Source organism: Poeciliopsis prolifica, unplaced genomic scaffold, assembly GCF_027474105.1.
Source record: "Poeciliopsis prolifica strain line A6 unplaced genomic scaffold, Auburn_PproV2 SCAFFOLD108, whole genome shotgun sequence".
NCBI lineage: Eukaryota > Metazoa > Chordata > Actinopteri > Cyprinodontiformes > Poeciliidae > Poeciliopsis > Poeciliopsis prolifica.
The window spans coordinates 809,362-831,479 of NW_026562483.1; the positions used below are offsets into that span (position 1 = coordinate 809,362).

The following is a 22,118-nucleotide window of genomic DNA, read 5'->3' on the forward strand; positions in this document are numbered from 1 at the left end:
TTGAGCACCCTTGATTTGGATAAACTCAGGCTAACATGGATGTTATCCAGGCTTTGGACCGGTTCTAAAGGCAGACTGGAGCTTTAAAACTGGGACATCACACCGTCTGCTTCCCTCAGGTCCACGGAACCTGCTGACCCGCCGGCAGCTGGACGGCTGAGCCCAAACACTTCATGGTTTATGTGCAGCTCACTGAGACGGGTCGCATGAAATGTTTATTGGAAACGATGAGACGACAGATTACAGGTAAAAAACATGATTTGTGTCCTGCTAATACCGGGTCGGTCCATGGGGAACCGGGCCGGTCCATGGGGAACCGGGCCGGTCCATGTGGAACCGGGCCGGTCCATGGGGAACCGGGCCGGTCCATGGGGAACCGGGCCGGTCCATGGGGAACCGGGCCGGTCCATGGGGAACCGGGTCGGTCCATGGGGAACCGGGCCGGTCCATGGGGAACCGGGCCGGTCCATGGGGAACCGGGCCGGTCCATGGGGAACCGGGCCGGTCTGTCATAGGAATGAATCAGATCCTTCATTTCTATGAAGGATCTGATTCAGTTCATTTCACTTCATGATAAAACTAAGAGTCACTTTGGCCTCTGGACTCAATGGTCTATTGCACTGAGATATTTACACAGCTGGAAGCTTCATCATCATCATCATCATCATCATCATCATCATTGTGAACCGCTAGTGGAACGTCCAGACTGTCTTTGGACAGGAACCAGAACCTGTCAGAAGCAGCTGATTGTCTGCGGCAGCTGGTTGGTCCTGACCAGAGTCCAAAGTTCAGACCACAAGAACTGACGGCGATCAGTTCAGATCAGCGGAACCAACAGTCAGAACTTGGGACCGGGGGTTCTGGAGTATAACCGTTTCACACTCAAAGATATAAACATGTAGTTGACTTTAAGTTCTTTTGGACCAGAGCCTGAGCCAAGGCCTCAACAGAACCACTTCCTGGCCCTCTGGCCAGTCTGTTACCATGAAGACCTGCTCATCTGGGCGCAGCAGGGTCCATGTAGTACACATTGACCAGGTGGCGGTTCAGGTGGCGCCGGTACTGCGTCTCCAGGGGGAACGTGCGGTCACAGAAGATGCACGTGTGGCTCTTGAGTTCGGTGGGTGTGGGAATCTCCTCGGTGGGCGTCTCCGGATCATTGGCCAGCTTTCCCGGAGCAGCACCTGTACCGTTGAGGCCAGAGTCGTCACTGCCTTCTGAGGCACTGTCGCTGATGTCACTTCCTCCCTCGTGGCTGCTGTGGATCCCCTCGTCGTCCTCGGCGTCAGCCGGTCTGCCACGCTGGCCAGGAAGGAGGAGGCGAGGCGGCACCGATGGCTTGATGAAGGTGGGATGGGAACCTTCCGTCTTCTCTGATGGTCTGCTGGGAGGACCATCTGGTTCTGGTTGGGTCAACCCATCTGTGGAGAAAGCCATTTCACCACAACCAGTTGGCTGAACAGAACCCTTCATAGCCTGTAAGGATGGACTGCTTTCAGAGATCGATCCATCTGGCTTTGGACCGACTGCTGAGGTCTTCCTGGTGGAGGTCCTGGTCTTTTTCTGCTTGGATGTTGCCTCTTTGATGGTCTTTTCAGTCGGACTTGGCTCGTTGGTACTATTCGAAGATGTTTTGGACAGCAGCTTCTTGGCAATGGGAGCTTTCAGGCACTTTTTCTTGGAGGGCTCTTGGGATAGATCCAGAATCTGTCCTGCTTTCCTTTTAGTGGGCTTTTCTTTGACCCACTGTCCTTTCTGGCTCTTCTCAGGACTGATGGGTTTCTGTGTCTCAGCTTGTTCTGGAGTCTTTAAGGTTTCAGACTTTCGATTTTTGCTGAGGCTTTTCTTGCTCTCCTTAAGGGAGCTCACATTCAAGTCTTTGTCTTTACATAACTGCTGGTCAGAACTCTTTGGATCAGACTGGTCTTTCTGGGAAGCAGGTCCCACCAGTAGTTTTTCCTGGGATGTAGGTTCTGGTAGATCCTGGGAAACTGGTTTTGCAGTGAGAATTTTCCTCACTCGTCTCTTCACTTTGACATCAGCACTCCCAGCAGCAGTCTGGACTTCTTTACCGTCCCTGTTCTCCACAGGATTCTCCTTGACCTTCTTTTGCCTGGTCGAGACTTTCTTTTCAGCTTCCTTTGCCTTCACAGGTCTCTCCTTCTCAGTCAAGGAGTTGCGTTTCCTTGCAGCCTTATCGGGAATCTCGCTTAGCAGTGGCGGTGTGATGCTGGGTCTGCTGCTACTCCTGATGGACAGATTGATGGGGCTCGAGTCGTCTTCCTCGTCCACATCGTCCTCTGTGGCGGGGGAGTCATCCAGCTTGGCTGCCTTTAACTCCGACTTGTCGTCTGCACCGTCCGGACCGGGTTTCTTCACTCGCAGCTTGACTTTGGACACATCCAGGTCCACGTTGCAGCCGGAGTGCCGGGACTTGATGTGGTACTGCAGGTTGCACTTCTTGGAAGCGGCGTACTTGCAGAGCGGGCAGAGGAACTGCCGCGGGTTCAGGTGCAGCTCCACATGCTTCTTAAAGTTACTGCGGTCGGCCGTCTTGTACTCGCAGTAGGGGCAGGACAGAGGCTTGGGACCATTGTGGACCTGCCGGGCGTGACGGGTCACCTCATGCTGATTGGCTGCCAGGTAGCTGCAGCTTTCACACTTGAAGGGACGTTCACCTGCACAGGGGAGGAGACGTTAGAGAGCCAAAGCTGGAGAGGAGTTCATGCAGCAGGTCAGGCTGGGTCTAACAGATCCGTAACACACTGGCTCTGTTTAGCAACCAGGTTCTGATCAGCCCAGACTGGACTCTGGTGCAGAACTTCCCCTGGACATCCTGCAGAGATCCATCACACTCATTTCCTGCTCTTTGATATTTCTAACCTACTGAGAACTGAAACAGGTTCATTCATGCAGGAGTTTATGTTCAGAGCACACACACACACACACACACACACACACACACACACACACACACACACACACACACACACACACACACACACACACACACACAGACAGACAGATCAGATTAGTTACCGTGTTAATCCATCAGGGCAGCGTCAGTGAGAACAAACAAATCAACAGTTAGTAGCAGAAAGACCATCATCATCTTGAACGGCTCCAGATTGGTTCCCTGCACTGGTCCAACTGGTGTTCCTAGTGGTTTCTGTTTCAGCTTCTCAGATCCAGTGCAACATCTAAAACCAGGGGGCTCTAACCAGCAACTTATTGCCAGAAGTCTGAAACTGGCTGATCATAAAGTCCTGGTACCAGTCAACCCATGGGCCAGTACTGGCAGGATCCCTGTTGTTTTAAGGAGGACCCAACATTTGGTTGTAACAACAGACTTTTCTTGAGAAACATTTATTTCAGAAGTGAATCCAATATCACACAGGTACTGCCATGTTGCTTAAGATCCTGGCAACACGTTAGCACCTACCAACAGTGTTTGGTTCTGCCGATGGCTTTACTCATGCTAAAGCTGTTAGCTCTAGTAGTTAATGTAGTAAATGTAGCTGGTTTCAGCAAAAGTCTTGCGTATAACTTTGAGGCAGTTTGTCTCCCTCCAAATGTTCGCCCCCCTCCCCTCCCGCCTCCAACAACTGAACCTCTTGTGTTTATAGAGCCGCGTCTGGCAGAACCTACTCAAATTATTGGCCCAGAATGCATTGCACAGGCGGAAAAATTGGGCCCTCAGTAGGTGAAAAATATAGTAAAAATATACAATTTGTTCGTATCACAAACTTCTTTTGGGTAAATAGAACAATTGCACCATAATTAAACAAACTATGGACGGAGTGAGGAGTTCTGGGCCTGTTACCTGGAGAGAAGGTGGAGCTAAATGTCTTCAACTGAACGACACAACAACCAGAAGAGCTACTTGGTAAAAGTGAAACATTACAACAGTGGTTCTTCAGCAGAGCCTCTGCTGGACGTAAAGACGCTATTTAAACATGTCGAGCAAAAGCAGGAAGTGGTCGGACGAATATGTACAACATGGATGGATGTGTATCAGGGAACGCGATGGGAGTCAGAGCCCCATCTGCATGATGAGCAACTCCAAGTTGAGCAACTCCAAGTTGAGCAACTCCAGTCTCCACCGGCAACACTGAGGAAACACTTCTTGAAGCTGCGTGGAGACGGGAAAGTAAAAAAGTATTTTGTGGATTCAAAACCACAAAAAACAAAAACAAGTTGGCTTCAAAGTTTTAAAAATTAAAATGTCCAATTCTTTAAAAACTCCAAATATATTTTTAATCAGTAAAAAAGCAAAAAAGGATTTCTGGGGCCGAAATATTTTTTATGTTGGTTTTGTTCTTTGAGCAAGGTGATGTTCATGCACGGCTCATTTTGTGCACCAAAAAGCAAATATCTATGTCCTGAACTTGGCAAATAATCCTATTTTATTGATCTCTAAAGAAGGGTTCAGAGAATGAAAGTCAAAGGTTAAGAACCTCTGGGTTAGAAGAAGCAGCTGAGGGTCAACTCCACTCAAACAGGACTGACTCAGGAGCCAATCAGCACCTGTCCCCTTCTGTCCCAAACTCACCTGAGTGAGTCCTCATATGGCGGGTCAGGTGAGTCTTCTGGGAGCTCGAGTAGTCGCAGTAAAGACACTGGAATGGACGCACACCTGTTCACCAGAGACACAGCCTTCACATGACCCACCTGAGACAGGGACTAGATCAGAACAGACCAGGGACTGGACGGTACCTGTGTGGGTCCGAATGTGCTGGATGTAGTTGCTCTTGCGGTCGGAGAAGTAGGAACACTGGCTGCAGGTGTGCAATTTGCTGGGGAAGTGATTCCTCAGGTGCTTCCTCCAGTGGTACTGACTGACCGTGGTGTAGGCGCACAGAGTGCACTTAAACACCCTGCAGGCACACAGGTACACGCTCAGGTGACTCAGACAAACAGCCACAGGTGTTACCTTCAGAGCATGTTTGGTCTTCCTACCTGTGGTCGTCACCCTCCTTGCTGTGGTGCTTCAGGTGAGCGATGTAGTGGTCGTAGCGGTTGGTGTTGTAGCCGCAGCGCTCGCACCTGATCAGCCCTTTGGCATCTACGCCGGTGGCCACGTCCTCCCCGCCAGGCTCCGCCTCCCCGCCAGGCTCCGCCTCCCTGCCTGCCGAAGCCTCCCGTGACTCCGCCTCCTTGGCTTTGCTCTTGCTCCGCCCCTCCACCTGGTGCACCACCATCATCTTGTTGATGCTGTGTGTGCTCAGGTGCTCTACGAACTCCTGCTCGTTCTGGCCCTGGAAGTGGCACGGCTTGCAGCAGAACGGCTTCTTCTTCTGGGCACTGTCCGTCAGCCCTTTGACTCCAGGTTGGGGTGAAATGGTGGAAAGGCGGGGCTTAGTGGATGGGGGCTGTTTCTTAGAGGGGTGGTTCTCCTCATCCTCTCTGCTGCCGCCAATGGCGACGGTCTGGGCGGCCGGGTTCGGGGACTCTGGGTACTCCACGATGCACACCTCGCGGTGGTTGTGGTTGTCGTAGCTGTACCTGCACACAAACCAGGTGAGTTAGAGACAAGTAATGTGCTAGGAGCAGGAAGTGACCCTCACCGACTGCTGACCTGATGACGCCCTCGTCTTCACTGTCAGAGTAGCCGCATCCCACCGTTTTCAGCTCCATCATCTCCTTCTCGTCAGCCGTGCTGCCGCCGTCGCCGCCCTCCGCCGCCGTCACCGCCGCCACGTTAGCCAGCATCACCAGCTGAGGGGCGGGCGGCGTGTTCCGGGGCAGGTCGCTGAGGCCCGGCCCGTCCTCCGCCAGAGAGACGCCCACAGGAAACGTCCCAGCTGAGAACATGGTCTGAGTCGCCATCACGACCAGTCGGTGATGGTGGAGCGACAGAACTCTACGGTTCTGAAGGCTCACCGGGTTTCAGCGCCAAGGCTGGTGAGACAGAAACATTCAGAGCTTCTGTCACAACCAGGAGAGCTGATGATGACGTGACGGTCAAACGCAGCTCCACAACAAACTGTCCCACAAATTACTGAGATAAATGATCTCAAAATTGTCATTTTGAGATCATTTCCAACTAATATGCAAGTTTTTCCTCACAAAGGTCAATAAAGCTGTAATTTCTAAAGAGCTTTTACAGCTGCGGTATATAACTACTACAAAATTTTTTTATGCATTTGTGGATAAAAAAAAGTATAATATGAGACAGTCTGTAAAAAAAGCTTCTCCCAGTACGACCGAGACACAAGCAGTCAGAGCCAGGGGGCAGGTCTTAGCGCTGTCAATCACGCCTGTATGCGCCCCACTCATCTCTTCCCTTGCTCTCTGCGAATACTGAGCCTAGTTAGCTTACCCTCTTATGATGGCAGCAGCAGCAAGTACATGAGGTTGACTGGCAGCACTAAGCCCCTCCTTCTGGCTCTGATTGGTGGTTTTGGTGCATATCTTCAGGCACACCACCTCAGATGATCTGTCTCATAACAAACTGTAACAACACGGTCATAATTATACCTAAAAATAATTTTTTTACATAAAAATTACATACTGCAGCCTTAACACGGCAACTGGAAGATGTTTTAAACATCCAAAAGATGTTTAAAATTATAAATAAAGTTGAAATAAATCCTGCAAACAATCAAAAACATTGAATAAAATAGATTATGAAGTTTCTCTAAACAAAAAATATTATTTATTGGTTTCAGACCGGAAAAAACCGCAAAGCTGCTAGTTATTAAAAAGTGAACGCAGTGACGTCCATCGGTGACGTCATCTGAGGCCGTCGGCCATTTTGGAGCAGGACCACAGTCAGCGCCTCAGAAAACTTCAGGGGGGAAAAGTTCTGTTTAATCCGCAAAAAGTTCTGGTACAACGAGCTAAAGTTCGGACCTGCAAAATCACATCTGCCATAATTTATTTTAATCTTACAAACATCAAAACCCAAACAAAACAGAACTTTTCATCCGGTTCTGAAGTCGGTGTCTGATTCCCAGCTGTAGTAAAGGGCTGTTCCACTGTTTTTAGAGAACTTGGACCACACAGAATAAGTTCTGATTGATATTCAGGAACGGTTCTGATCCGGACAGGGTGATCGGAGTTCCTACCATGACCTTTAACCTTCATTTTGTACAAATAAAGAACATAAGCAGGTGACATCAGCTCCTCTTGGGTTGAACTCCTCAGGTTTCTGAAGTTCTGGAAACTGGGGACCCGGACAGGAATGAAAGGTTCCGGAGGTTTTATATTTGCATATTTTAAACAATTTGTCAAAAAAGCTATTTATTTTTATTCGATTTCGCCTTTCTAACCAAATGCGATCGGAACCAGGTTTAAATCCCCACCAGGCCAACCGGACTGGATCAGAACACAAACTTTAAAGGTTCTGCACGCAATGATCCGGAAAAACTCGGATTTTTCTGGAACTAAAAAGCTTTTTCTTTCGGAGCCACATTGTGGACCTGGTTCTGATTTAAGGCGGTGCTACGATTCACACGCTAACTTCTGGTCACACACTTTCCCTGAGTTCGGGACCCAGAACCGAACTTCCCCCGGGTTTTGATCTAAGTGTTGTGGAGTTGCGGTCCGAGTGTGGTTCCGAGGCTCGGAGCCTGACCCGGACCTGGCCCGGACCTGGCCCGGGACGGAGTGTTAGCCATGGTCCTGATCAGCCCCCGGACAGCGCCTCTGTGCTCCACCTCACCGCCTCCATTTTCCCCGAACTGCTCTAACTTTCTCCGGCTGTAAACCCGCACAGCCACGGAACCGAACCGCTCCCGGCCCCGCAAGCCCTCCGACACATTCCCTGCTCCTCACCTCCGAACTTCCAGAGACTTTCCTGGAGACTTTACTGTTCTGGGAAGGTTTTCCTTCGACGGACAGCGCTTTTAGAAAAATAGGCAGAAGTTTCCGCACATTCCTCTACAGTGACGTAGGGTCCTGACGTCAACGCGCAGCTCCGCAGGTTTGTAGTTTTCTGTGAAAATGTGCGAGTTTCAGAACAAGATGGAGCAAGAACCTCAACGCAGAGGTTCTGGTTCTGGTTCTATTCAGGTTAAAGAGCTCAAAGCCGTGAATATGATTAAACCTGACCTGGAAAAGGTTTTGGATGGGTTCTGGTTCAGGTTCAGACCAGGTCTGGAACAATTTTACTACAATCTCTTTTTATTTATTAAGCGGATGAAAAACTTCAGAACCAGTGAGGGAAAAACTGAGTCCAACTCCTGATCAAATTGCCAGTAGAAGCTCCTTCACTTTCTGTCTGAGACCATCACTGGGGGTTCTGCTCATTCATCTGAAAACCTCATCAGGACTTTGACTAGGCCATTCTAATGTAGATTTGTTGCTGGGTTCAGATGATGGTTCTCATGATGACCTAGATTGGCCCGAGCTTCAGCTGATGGAAAGATGAAGACTTTGAATATCAGAGGAGATCCTGGTTCACGTCAAGCCCATATCACCATCCCTCCACCACCGTGCTTGGAAGCTGTATGGAATGCCTTTGACCTTCTAAGGGAGAACAGTCTCTCTAGAGCCTCATAGCTCCTGGATCACTGCTGATCCTCCCATCCTGATGAGGACCAGAGTCCTCCAGAGTCGAGACCATGAGAAACTGGTTCTGAACTGGACCCGGCAGAACCAGAAGGTGGTACTTTCTTCGTTATTACCTGAATCTGTCTTCAGCGGATGTTAGTGGTGAGCTATTGTAAAGCACTTTATATTGCAGGTACTTCCGGCAGGTGATCTCCAGGAAGTGAGCTGCTGACGTCATGCCAGTCCTGCATGACATCATCATGCAGCACTGACGTACTTCTGCCAGAACTATCTGACCTGATCATTTCTTCTTGCTGATAATCACTGATAGTTAATAACTCTATGAATGCACGTTGTATGAATCCATAGAAAGGGCCACGCCCCTTCCGGAGCTGTCTTAGCGCAGACTCTCACCGGAAGTGGCTTCTGATTCTTTTCAGAATAAGATTATTCAGTTCAAATTAATCCCAACGCTTTTTCTAAATGCTGATGGCTGAAAGGATCTCCTGCAGAGGCCTATATTGCAGCCAAACTGGAAACGCTTCTGACTGAAGACACAAATGAAAAGGATGATCAGACTAAACATTGCGTGTTTTTTTTTTGTTCATCTTTTGTATTTAGAACAACAGAAGATGTAAACTTTGACCCAGTTTCATCTTTGGTTTTAATTTAGCCCACTTTACCTTATTATTTATTGTGATTTATTTATGGTGGATACAGAAAGACAACCTTGGACTTTTATTGGATCTTTTTATAACTTTTGATTAAAGTTTTTACAGCGACTGTTGATCTGTTTTACGTTTGACTTCCTAAGGTCCAATTTTTATTTTGAAAAGCAGACCGGAAGTGTGAAGCATGATTTCGTCATCCGGATCCTTGTATTCGTCACACAGAGATCTGTAAAGTTCATGTGTCCGCTCTCAGCGTTTTGGACGGTACCGTTTCTGGGTCGCTCAGATTGTTGGTGTCCCTGAGGTTTTGGACGGAACTTTGGACCGTTCCTGGCGGTTTCCGAACCGCTTTCCCGACCTCTGGACAAGAATAGCAGGAAGCTAGCAGCTAGCTGGGCTCCATCGACTTTCTGCTCGAGTTCTGGTTCTGGTTCTGGTTCTGGGTTCTTCCTGGGTTTCTGTCCGAACTCTGCTGGAAAACCTGGAGTTGTGTCTCAGATGGAGGAAGATGGAATGTGAGAGCAGATAGCGGCGAAGCAGAACCCTTTCTGGACCCGGAACCGAGCCGTCAAGATGGCCACAGATTTCAGCCTGATCCACCGAACCTGCAAGCTGGTGGTTCTGCTCTGCTTCCTCCACATCTCCGTCACCGTTTTCTTCTACGTCCGAACCCTGGACATCCGGTTCTCCTTCGTCCAGAACCAGCAGTCCCACTCCAATCTGACCCGGCTCAGACACGGCTTGGTCCCGGCCAGCGGATCCGGAGCCGAACCGAAAGAGACCGCGACCCGGAGGGGGCAGGAGGTGGAGCGGCAGCCGGCCGAACCGGGTCAGAACACGACAGAGGAACCGGGGAAACCGCTGGAGAAATGTCCAGAAACATCTCCTCTGCTGGGTGAGTCCGGTTCGGCCAGGGTTTAGAAGCCCATCTGGACCAGAACAGCCTGGATAGAATCAGATGGTTCCGGTCCACATGGTTTGGTACCAAAAGTTTGATATTGCTGTCAGGATGAGAAATGATCCAACAAGTCCAAGAACCAGAACCGAATGTTCTGAGATCCATCAGAACTAGCTCTGGTTCTGGTTCGGGGCGGGTCGTGGATCCATCCATGTGTATCAATAACATCCACTTGGATGATGTCATATGATCAATAACTGATCGATAATCATCTGAGGAGCCTCAGAGAGCCGGCTCCAGGTTCTAAACCCAAAGCAGGTTCTGGTTCTGTGTGGGAGTCCAGGTGGAAGTGGACTCACCTGTTCTACCTGCTCTGTGTGTCAGGAAGTCACTGGCAGTCAGCAGAGGTCACGTGACCTCCAGGAGAAACTCCCAGGTGAGCTGGAGGCATCCGTCTCCTAGACAACGCAGCGGCTCAGCTGATTGGTCCAGATCTGCCAGGTTCCGGTAAAGAACCTGAAGAGGCTGATGATGTCATAGCTTCCTGGACCTGAAGTTCTGCTGAAGCTTCAGTCACATGGGCTGGGTTGCCATGGAAACCAGGAGAAAGCTGTCGGCTAGAGAGGGTTAGCCTAAGCTAACGCTTATATAATGCAACAAAATGGGAGATGGAGGCCAAAGTGTTTGGTTTATCTATGAGTCATTGGATCATTTAATCAGTTAATAATCTTCCAGCACATTATTAAGAACTCTGCTCCGCGGCAGGCGGCAAACCTTTGGTACCAGAGCCGGTTCTGCTGGTCCGTTTGGGACGGAAACATCTGAGAACATGTTGGTCATTAATCATCATCAGTTCTGTAGAACCGAGCCGAAGATGGAGAACAACAAGTAGGCCGGCTCTGATTGGTCCATGTCAGCGTGGAATCAGTGTTCCCTTCACAGTCTCAGACAGCGTGGGAACTTTGAGTTTTTTCTGGATGTAAATGTGTCTGAAAAGTCACAGCTTCAGTTTCAGCTCTGAGTTAAATCCAGAACCTAAACGTATCTGCCGGGTTCTGCTGTAATCTCAGCTGCAGCTTCCAGCTGCGTCACCTCCCAGCAGGGGGTCAGAGGTCGAGCAGCTGCAGTGTGTTGATGCTGTGTCTCCGCCCGCAGTGGGCCCCCTCCGGGTGGAGTTCAACATCCCAGTGAGTCTGGAGCAGATCAAGAGGGACAACCCCAACATCCTTCCTGGCGGCCGGTTCCGACCCAAGGACTGCGTGGCGCTGCAGAAGGTTGCTGTCATCATCCCGTTCCGCAAGCGAGATGAACACCTCAAGTTCTGGCTCTACTACCTTCACCCAGTTCTGCAGAGGCAGCAGCTGGACTACGGAGTCTACGTCATCAACCAGGTGGGTCCAACAGAACCACAGAGATCCAAACAGAACCTCTGACTGGATTAGGTCAGGATTAAACCTGGATTTACCTGCAGAGAGGTGAAAATATATCAGCCTGATAAAATCGGTCAGTGTGGGACCTCACCTGGTCCAGGTGTTTTCAGAGGAGCCTGCACACAGCAGGGGAGGGGAGGGGCGGGGCCTGTATCCAGGTAACAGTAACATCACCTGCCTGGAGCGTTCAGGGAGCTGAATGCTCTGAGCTGCATGTTTTCCTACTGGCCTGTGGGCGGGGCTTGTCCACAGGTGAGCTGAGTGGAGCTCAGGTGAGCTCAGGACTCTGCATGCATGTGTTCACTCAGACTGAAGCAGAAATGAAACAGTAACCATGGTAACCAGGTGTTCCCTCTGCCGCTGCTTTGACTCACTGTGTTCTTCTTCTGCTGCTTCCTCTCCTTCATCCTCCTGTTTTAGCTCCTCCCCCTTCACCTGCCCCTCCCCTCTCTTTGCATGTCAGGCCTTTCTGACCAATGGCTGTGGTAAATGTGGAGCTGCTGAGACCCGCCTCTTCTTGGGCCAACAGCAGCAGGTGTTGCTAAGTGGTCGCTACGGTAATTCAGCTTTTTTCTTCTTCTCTGGTTTCTGTCTGCTGCCTGTTTCTGTTTCTGCCACCTGAACTCACCTGACAGGTAAACAACGACCTGAGCAGGTTCAGGTTTGATGGGTTACCTGTCCAGGTGAGACAGTGGGAGCTTTGTACTAACTCTTTTTCATATGACATCACAGGAAGTAGCTTTTTAAACATTTTAGCTCAGTTCAGTCTGAAGACTTGTTGCTGCATGACACAGCTGAGGGGTTGCCACAGTAACCCTGTTAAGTGACGGGATCAGAAATCATCAGTCGTTCAACAAGCAGAACCGGGTCAAAACCTGGGCCGCCACCAGGAACATGAAAACAGCAGAACCAGAACCAATTTCCCTTCTTTCATCCAAACCAGCTGGACGAAAACAAGACACACCCCACAGGGACACGCCCCCACATACACGCCCCCACACGGACACCCCCACAGGGACACGCCCCCACATACACGCCCCCACACGGACACACCCCCACAGGGACACGCCTCTCACACGGACACGCCCCCACACGGACACGCCCCCACAGGGACACGCCCCCCCACGGACACGCCCCCCACATGGACACGCCCCCACACGGACACGCCCCCCACACATGCACACTGGTTAAACAGAAATAAATCATTCAGGCAGAGATGTTGACACATCACTACAAGCATCACATGTGTGGTGGAGTGGAACCGTTTGGGGGCGGGGCCTCTGTGGGACTTTTTTCTGAATGCATCACAAAAAACTAATTTAACTTTAATTTTAAAAAACAGACACCTCTGGATCTCAAACACTTGAAGGAAACAAATGTGGAAACAGAGTTAAAGTCTTTCTCGGTCAGAACTTTTGACCCAAAACAAACCAGAAGGTTCTGAACATCTCTGGACTTCAGGCAGTTCGCTGAAGATCTCAGGAGATTAAACACTCAACGCCGCTTCATCTTCTGATTCTGGCAACACTGGGTCAGCGGAAGACCCAACATGGGTCAGCATAGAACTTCTGGCTCATTCAGAGCTTTATGGGCCAACAGCAGGACTTTCAAATCTATTCTTTGACAACTAGGAAACCAGAGCAGTGAATGAAGACCCGGTTCTGATCTGTTTCCCAGTAGGCTTTTGGTCAGGATGATGGCACCCGATGGCTAGGCTCGGTTAGCTTCCTGCCAACATAAAGACGAGGTCCAGTTGGATGAGGAAACCCGGTTCTGGCTGCAGATTGCTTCCTTCACGTTTTGGGGATAAATATCACTCTGGTCTCACATATCTGACCCGGTTCTGATCCGGGTCGGCCGGCCCGGTCCAGGTTTTCCTTAAACACAAGGCCCAGTCTGAAGGTTCTGCAGAACCTTTGAGATTGACTGGCAAATCTAGCTAAACCCAGTGGAACCAGTAGCACCTATCCTGACCTGTGTGTGTGTGTGTGTGTGTGTGTGTGTGTGTGTGTGTGTGTGTGTGTGTGTCAGGACGGAGACGAGGTCTTTAACCGGGCCAAGCTGTTGAACGTGGGCTACATGGAGGCTCTGAAGGAGTACGACTACAACTGCTTCGTGTTCAGCGATGTGGACCTGATCCCCATGGACGACCGCAACACCTACAGGTGCTTCAGCCAGCCCAGACACCTGTCAGTGTCCATGGACAAGTTTGGCTTCAGGTGAGAGCTGCTGGGAGCACTGGGGTTACTGGTTGTATCTGGGTCATCGACCCTCTCCGGTTCTGGACCTTCACAGCCGTTCAGATCTGTTAGTGGACTCAAGCATTAGCCTTAGCATGCTTTTTTATATTTCCCATCGGCCACTTGCATTTAAGGATGTCTGCCATTTTTAAAGATGTCTGCCATTTTTGAGCTTTTTAAACCAGTTATTGTCTTAAAATGTTCCCATCTTCATGAGTTGAATGAACTTTATGTCTCATCTTTTCCTTGAAACTTTAAAGTGATTAAATGCAGCAGAATCAGAGGATTATACTGTTGGCAAATCTCAGACCAGGAAGGAGAACAGTCAACTCAATGGTTAGCGTTAGCATAGCTAATTTTTTAAATGTTTAGTGTTATTGTAGCTAATATTGTTTAGCGATTTAGCGGTTACTGTACCCAACTGTTGGTTAGCTGGGCCCACCACTGGCAACCACGGTGGCCATTTTGAAAATCAAGAATTATCAGTAAATATGATTTCTATTGGACCAGTTATGCACAATTGACAGTATACTACTAAATTTAGTTAAAAATAAATTGTCCTGGTTGGCCATCTTGATTTTTCATTTTTTTCTAAAATGCTAGCGCCTGAGAACATCTGTGCCAAGTTTACTTTGTGCGTATGGAGAGGGCCCCCATCAGAACCCTGCAGTCCAGACCGCGGCCTGCAGGGGGCAGTAGGGAGGCTGGCCTCCCTGTGGTGAACGTCCTGTGATGTTGGGCTGGAAGCAGCAAAGAGTCAAACAGATGATCTGGATCAGAACCAATGAGCATATGAAGTAGTTCTCGCTGAGAATCTTTAGATGTGTGGAGAAGACTCCACTTCCTGCAGAGGTCCGGTCTCCTCTGGTTCTCCAGTCTGGTTCAGGGTGTTTCAGGGTCTGGGCGGAGTTCTTCTGGACCGTGAGAGGTTCTGTTGGTCTGCTGTCGTTCAGAGACTGAACTGTGATCAGAACCGTCCAGAACCTGGGAACCATCCAGATAAAACCGACTGGAGGTCAGAGGCAGTCAGGAGGAACAGGAAGTGCTGAGACACCATAGAGGAAGAGATGGTCCCTGAATCAACCCCATGTGCCCAGGCTTTCACTTCCTGTTTCCTGTTTACTGCAGTCCACACACACACACACACGCACACACGCACACACACAGCACACACACACACGCACACACACACACGCACACACACAGCACACACACAGCACACACACGCGCATACACGCACACACAGCACACACACGCGCATACACACGCATACACATGCACACACACGCACACACACACACCACACACACACACACACGCACACACACACCACACACACACACACACGCACACACACACAGCACACACGCGCACACAGCACACACACACACACGCATACACACACACACGCACAACACACACACACGCGCATACACAGCACACACACACACACACACACCACACACACACACACACAGCACACACACACACAGCACACACACACACACACGCATACACAGCACACACACACGCATACACAGCACACACACGCGCACACACACACACACACACACACGCGCACACACACGCGCACACGCATACACACACACAGCACACACACGCACACACACGCGCACACACACACACACACAGCACACACGCGCACACACACGCGCACACACACGCGCACACACACACACACACACAGCACACACACGCACACACACACGCGCACACACACACACACAGCACACACACAGCACACACACAGCACACACGCGCATACACAGCACACACACGCACACACACACACACGCATACACATGCACACACACGCACACACACACCACACACACACACACGCACACACACACACCACACACACACACGCACACACACGCGCACACACACACACGCATACACAGCACACACACGCATACACAGCACACACACGCACACACACACACCACACACACACACACGCACACACACACACGCACACACACACACGCACACACACGCGCACACACACACGCATACACAGCACACACACGCATACACAGCACACACACGCATACACAGCACACACACACACGCATACACAGCACACACACGCGCACACACACACGCATACACAGCACACACACGCGCACACACACACGCATACACAGCACACACACGCGCACACACACACGCATACACAGCACACACGCGCACACACACACACGCACACACACACGCATACACAGCACACACACACACACACAGCACACACACACGCATACACAGCACACACACGCGCACACACACACACGCATACACACACACGCACACACAGCACACACACGCACACACACATACACACACGCACACACGCGCACACACACACACGCATACACACAGCACACACACACACAGAGTGCTGTCTGTCCTCCTATCTGTCCAGTGGTTCTTCAGCAGAGCCTCTGCTGGACGTAAAGACGCTATTTAAACATGTCGAGCAAAAGCAGGAAGTGGTCGGACGAATATGTACAACATGGATGGATGTGTATCAGGGAACGCGATGGGAGTCAGAGCCCCATCTGCATGATGAGCAACTCCAAGTTGAGCAACTCCAAGTTGAGCAACTCCAGTCTCCACCGGCAACACTGAGGAAACACTTCTTGAAGCTGCGTGGAGACGGGAAAGTAAAAAAGTATTTTGTGGATTCAAAACCACAAAAAACAAAAACAAGTTGGCTTCAAAGTTTTAAAAATTAAAATGTCCAATTCTTTAAAAACTCCAAATATATTTTTAATCAGTAAAAAAGCAAAAAAGGATTTCTGGGGGCCGAAATATTTTTTTATGTTGGTTTTGTTCTTTGAGCAAGGTGATGTTCATGCACGGCTCATTTTGTGCACCAAAAGCAAATATCTATGTCCTGAACTTGGCAAATAATCCTATTTTATTGATCTCTAAAGAAGGGTTCAGAGAATGAAAGTCAAAGGTTAAGAACCTCTGGGTTAGAAACGGACAAACTGCCACCGCTCAGCATGCTGGAGTTTTGTCTCAGAGTGAAGCATCTCTCCATTAAGGGATCTCAGAAACTGATGGCGATTCAGGAGCTGCTTCAGGGTGTAAAAGGTTAGCTCCGGGTGTCTCCACGACCTCTGACCTCTGTTCTGCAGGTTGCCCTACAATCAGTACTTGGAGGCGTTTCGTCGATGAGCAAAGCGCAGTACCTGAAGATCAACGGCTTCCCCAACAACTACTGGGGCTGGGGCGGCGAGGATGATGACATCTACAACAGGTAGGCTCAGAACCAGAGTGGAGAACCAAACTCTACTCTGAGTAAAGTCAGAACCAGAACCACAGCTCTACCGGTTCTGCTTCCAGGCTGGCCTCCAAAGGGATGAGCATCTCCAGAGCCAGCGGAGAGGTGGGGAGGTGCCGCATGATCCGACACAACCGGGACAAGAAGAACGAGCCCAACCCGCAAAGGTAGCGCCCCCTGTTGGTTCTGGTTCTCTGGGAACCGAACTGTATGCGGTTCTGGGCTCACGGTACTGCTGGTTCCGGTTCCAGGTTCGACCGGATCGCCCACACCCGCGAGACGATGCACAAAGACGGGATCAACTCTCTGACCTACAGCCTGTCGGGTGGAGAAGCTGGACCTGTTCACCAAGATCACAGTGGATGTGGGGAAACCCTGAGTGGGCCGGAACCGGGTCGGGACCTGGGCCGGGAGCCGGGCCCATGCGCCGTCTCTGACACTTGAAGCTTTAAATTGTGGTTCTGGTTCTGTGGGCCGGGCCTGCTGTACTCATCTCATTGTTGCACAAACAGACTGAATGTTAAATTTTTCCTGCCTTGAGAAATCTTCTGATTGGTCAACGGGAGCCAATCAAACGCGCTGCTGCAGCACATCTTGAAAAAGGCTCTTTGAAAATCTGGATGATTGTTAGCTTTTTTGTCCAATCAGATGAGAGCTCAGTGATGCAGCTCTTCTCTGATTGGATTAGTCTAGGGGGGGCTAAAAGCCGACAATCTGATTGGTCAAGCTTTTCTGACAGAACAGTTCTGTTGGACCCAGGAGGTTCTGCTTGGTGACAAAAGGCTGAAAGTTCTGGTTCAAAACCAGCCGAACCAGAACCCGAAGCAGGTACCAAAGACCGAGTTCTGGAGTTCGTCACTTGGCTCTGCTCTTCACTCTGGAACCAAACAGAACCAGATCTGGTTTCATTTGGACCAAACGTTCTGGGAGAACCTGGTGTTTCTGTTACTGGACCGGACCAAACCTGAACGGACCTCGCCTCTCAAATTGGGTCTGGTTTTTATTAGAATAACTGATTAGATTGAGAACCTGGTCCAAACTCCAGGCGGATGTGTGATGGATTGTCAGGTCATCTGGACCAGAACCGGGTCCGTTCTTCAGTGTGTGATTAGCAGATCTGATGATTGATTTAGACTGAGGCTCCTTCTTGCAGCTGTTGGTACCAAAGAACTTATCGATCATGTGGACCGGGTCGTCTGGACCGGACCGCACCGGGTCGTCTGGACCGGACCGGTCGATCAGTGTGAATGTGTCTCTGCTTCTGCTTCTGTTCCTGTCTGCAGACCAAAACTGCGGAACAATCACCTGTAATGTGCCTTAAACTGGTCAGAACCAGAATGTTGATTAAATTCAAAGTGAATTCTGAGTGTTTCTCATTCTTCAGCAGCGTCCTACAGAGGCCAGCAGGGGGCGACAGTCATAGCAACTGGACCGGTTCTGTTCATGTGGGTCGGGTTCTGGGGTCAAATGAGGAACTGATGAAATGAAAAAATAGGACAAATATGAATAACAAACAATTTAATATTATTTTTAAATATATTTTGAAAAGGATTAAGATGAATTTATATTTTCAGGTTAGTTCAATAACTAACATTTAAATACACAATATTTTTTGGTTTTGTTAACTTTTTTTCTGTCTCCTGTTACACATTTATGCCTCATTATGCAAATGAGGGGTGGAGTTTGAGGGCATCACCTTTTGCTGATTGTTTGGTTTAGTGGAAAACCAAAACAAAAGCAGTTAATAAAGACACTTCCAAAGAGGAACTTTTTTTTTTTTTTATAAATGAATTTGATGTTTTTTTAGTTCCAGGAATTTTAGTAAATATGTTTGCTATTCACATTTTCAGTTTTGCTTTTTGTCTCTGTTTTCTTTATGTTTTTATTTTGATCCTTTATCCATTTTCTGTTTCCAAAACTCACAAAAAGCAGAAAAACAGAAATAACTGGTGCATAAAAATGCATTGATTTATTAATTTGGTTTATATATTTCTGATTTTTAATTTTGTCAGTTTTGGTGCAGGTTCTGTTGGTTCCCCTGCTGATGCAGTCGGGTCTGGTTCCAAGGAGTTTCCAGAACCGGGTCAACATCTGCACTGCAGCTCATTTTCATTAATTTTATCCGTCGAGAAATGAGCCGCTGAGGTTTATAGATAAAAATAAATCAATTTATTAGAGATATTTCAAAACAAACCAGCCCGGGCTTTTTCAGCTGCTGGTCTCCCTGGTAACGAGTCAAGTGACCAGAACCGGGTCGTGTGACCAGCTCAGACCGAAGCTGGGTTCCTAGCAGAACTTCAGCTGCAGATGTTTGTCTCTGTCACCACGGATACAAGTCACACGGTTCTGATCCAAACACGATGAGAGTCGGCTCTTCCTGCGGCTCCGAGCCAATCAGAACGCCCCCTGCTGGAGGCGCCGGAACAGCTGCTGGCGCTGCGCCGCCGTCATGGCGTCGCAGCTCTGCAGCAGGTTGGCCAGAACCAGAGTCTGCTGGACGGCGCCGGCCCGGACCCAGACCCGGCCGTTCATCCCCACCGTCAGCTCGCAGGGGAACAGCTGCTCCAGGTCGGCCCGGAGGTCGCTGCGGGGAGCCAGGAGCCTGCGGAGAGCAGGGCCCGCAGCGGAACCGGAACTCACAGCTCCTTAAGACTGCTGAGTGACCCGTAAGAACCGGGCCGGGATCTCAGGTGAGTTACCTTCGGACCAGGCCCAGAGACACCTTGATGAGCAGCCCTCCAGTTCCTAACACGCCCATCCCGTTGGCTCGGCCCGACCCGTCGATGCAGACCAGCTCCGGCTCCATGTCCTTATTGGCCACGACCAACTGGGCCAGCAGCAGATCGCCCACCTGGCCGGGGAGAGAGAGGAGGTTCAGTCCACCGGACCGGACCGGACCCGGCTCTGTTTCCTTCTGCAGCATCTGTTAGAAACCACCAGCAGGGGGCAACAGAGAGGAAACCTCCCTGGTAACAGAATCTTTGACCTTTGACAGGGACGTCTCACCTGGACGTTGGGTCGATTTCTCTTGGTGGCGCCCTCAAAGGCCAGGAAGGACAGAGATGCCAACTCACTTCCTCCTATGTCCACTTTGAAAACGTCGCCGGACTTTGTTGTGACAATGCCAATCACCGTCTCTCCTTTGGCTGGGACATACTGGGGACAGAACGGGGACAGAGTGAGGACATACTGGGGACATACCGGGGACATACTGGGGACAGAGTGAGGACATACTGGGGACATACCGGGACATACTGGGGACAGAGTGAGGACATACCGGGGACAGAGTGAGGACATACCGGGGACAGAGTGAGGACATACCGGGGACATTTTAAAAGTAAAATGAAACTAAACCAAAAATTCTTTTGAAAAACTAAAATTGAGAAAATGCTAAAATTAACGAAAATAATTAATTATAATAAAAAACAATGAAAAGTAACAGAATTCTGTACACAGGGTTGGGGGAAAGTCGAGCTCTATCACGTGACAATTGTTACGGTTCTTGTATTAACGCGATAACTTCATGCCAGGAAGTGGCGGTTTTATGCTCGGCTAGCGCCAGGGCTAAAAGGAGTACTTGGTCATGTTTGGTCTAAAACACGGAAATACTGATGGTGCATTGGCCGAAAGCATTAGGCGCATGCGCACTCCGAGCAGGATAACCGAACCGGACCGGTCCTCCGGCTGTGGCCGCGTTACTGACCGACTCTGGATCGAAGCTGAATTGGCTGAATTGTAGCTTCTGATTCTGAAAATGGCTACAGGGCGATTATAACGGAGGCTCGGATGTATTTACTCAACAGTTTCTGTCCAGCTGAATAACTGCAACGGCTGTTCGAAACCAAGCAACCGAAATCTACGGGGTCTCCGGGTTACCCTATGACAGAACTAGATCCTGTTAATCTTCAAAATAAAAGACTATCTCTCCAAAATAAATCATTCTTTGCACTTAATTATGTACTATCAACTTAAATTCGGTGAGTAATAATAATTATGTAAATTGTGCTTAACATATGACTGTAAATAAGTAACTAATCATGGAAATGATACTTAACATATATAAGTATCAAGTGTTAAAAAATCATCTGTTCAGCTTTAAAAGCGAACATACATCGACTCTTCAAATCCAGACTACGCAACCTGAGACTAAACGCTGTTTCGATCAGAACTCGGTTTTACTTCTATCTGATTTTACCTTCAAAATGATTCATTTCTTTGGGTTAATGGCTCAGAATAACCCCGAATACTTTCTGTACTTCTGGTGAGTCGGGACAAGAATTCGGATGTAGGTTCGGAGCGGACTGGACTCACCCTCCTCTGCTGGGACTCGATCCAGAACTTGTTGGGCTCTTTGTGTCTCAGCACGCCGCTCCGGCTCACCAACAGACGGTCACCGCTCCGCCGCAGCCCCGGCCCGGCCACCAGCCGTCCTGCCTTCCCGCTGTCCGTAAGAGGGAGGGTGTCTTGGGGGCCGCAGCAGAACTCATCTCCGGGAAGCAGAATCTCCCCGACCCGCTCCTTCAGAACCGAGAACATCCTCACAGACCTCCGTGCAGCTTACCAGGGAATATCACGGAAACCCAAATAGCAGCCGCAGCGCCCTCTACCGCCCCGGAGGATCATGCCTGGGCATGAGCAGCTGATTCTCATCAGCTCAGGAATCAAAGCATGTCGTTTCGAGACGATTAAAATAAGGAATAAAACTAAATAACCTACAATAGATCAGTTGTTATAACGACCATAATCCATGATGATTTAAAAAAAGAAAAGCAAAGGACTATTATTTGCAACAGCGCCCCCTTCTATTTCTGACCGCTATTCCAAATATGATAGCGGTGTGACGTCAGGCTGGTCCCGCCTCTTCCTGTTTTCAGCATGAATGAGGCAGGATTAACTGGTTCGGCTAAAACTCACTCATGTAATCATCAAACATTATCAAATGTAATATTTTACTGTTTTGACGTGAATTAATTTGAGTCCTAAAGTTTAATACAAAACATGAAAAATGAAGAATATTTTCTTCTTCCCAAACTTGACTTCAAATAAAGAGCCAAACTCATTGACATGTTT

At 49.4% G+C, this 22,118-nt stretch overlaps 3 protein-coding genes across 4 annotated transcripts; 1 reads left to right on the top strand and 2 right to left on the bottom strand.

Moving 5' to 3' along the window:
* Window positions 1–202: 202 nt before the first annotated feature.
* Window positions 203–7,904, bottom strand: LOC129354329 (RE1-silencing transcription factor B-like). Of its 2 annotated transcripts, XM_055023831.1 has the most exons (7): window positions 7,780–7,904; window positions 6,323–6,454; window positions 5,579–5,901; window positions 4,960–5,505; window positions 4,717–4,877; window positions 4,553–4,636; window positions 203–2,678 (listed from the first exon to the last, which is right to left on the bottom strand). In XM_055023831.1, the coding sequence occupies exons 3-7, from the start codon at window positions 5,827–5,829 to the stop codon at window positions 997–999; spliced, it is 2,724 nt and encodes a 907-aa protein (XP_054879806.1). In that variant the 5' UTR covers window positions 5,830–5,901; window positions 6,323–6,454; window positions 7,780–7,904; the 3' UTR covers window positions 203–996. The 2 variants fall into 2 exon arrangements, with proteins under 2 accessions (XP_054879806.1, XP_054879805.1); XM_055023830.1 differs by lacking the exon at window positions 6,323–6,454.
* Window positions 7,905–9,342: 1,438 nt separating this feature from the next.
* Window positions 9,343–18,325, top strand: LOC129354330 (beta-1,4-galactosyltransferase 1-like). Its single transcript, XM_055023832.1, is given in 8 exon segments — window positions 9,343–10,062; window positions 11,221–11,456; window positions 13,527–13,714; window positions 16,903–16,919; window positions 16,922–17,024; window positions 17,111–17,215; window positions 17,300–17,368; window positions 17,370–18,325. Coding segments are annotated over 8 exon segments (1,098 nt in total). The 5' UTR covers window positions 9,343–9,740; the 3' UTR covers window positions 17,428–18,325.
* Window positions 18,326–19,202: 877 nt separating this feature from the next.
* Window positions 19,203–21,909, bottom strand: LOC129354344 (exosome complex component RRP40-like). Its single transcript, XM_055023843.1, has 4 exons — window positions 21,360–21,909; window positions 20,055–20,204; window positions 19,748–19,899; window positions 19,203–19,650 (listed from the first exon to the last, which is right to left on the bottom strand). The coding sequence occupies exons 1-4, from the start codon at window positions 21,582–21,584 to the stop codon at window positions 19,443–19,445; spliced, it is 735 nt and encodes a 244-aa protein (XP_054879818.1). The 5' UTR covers window positions 21,585–21,909; the 3' UTR covers window positions 19,203–19,442.
* Between the last annotated feature and the right edge of the window lie 209 nt (window positions 21,910–22,118).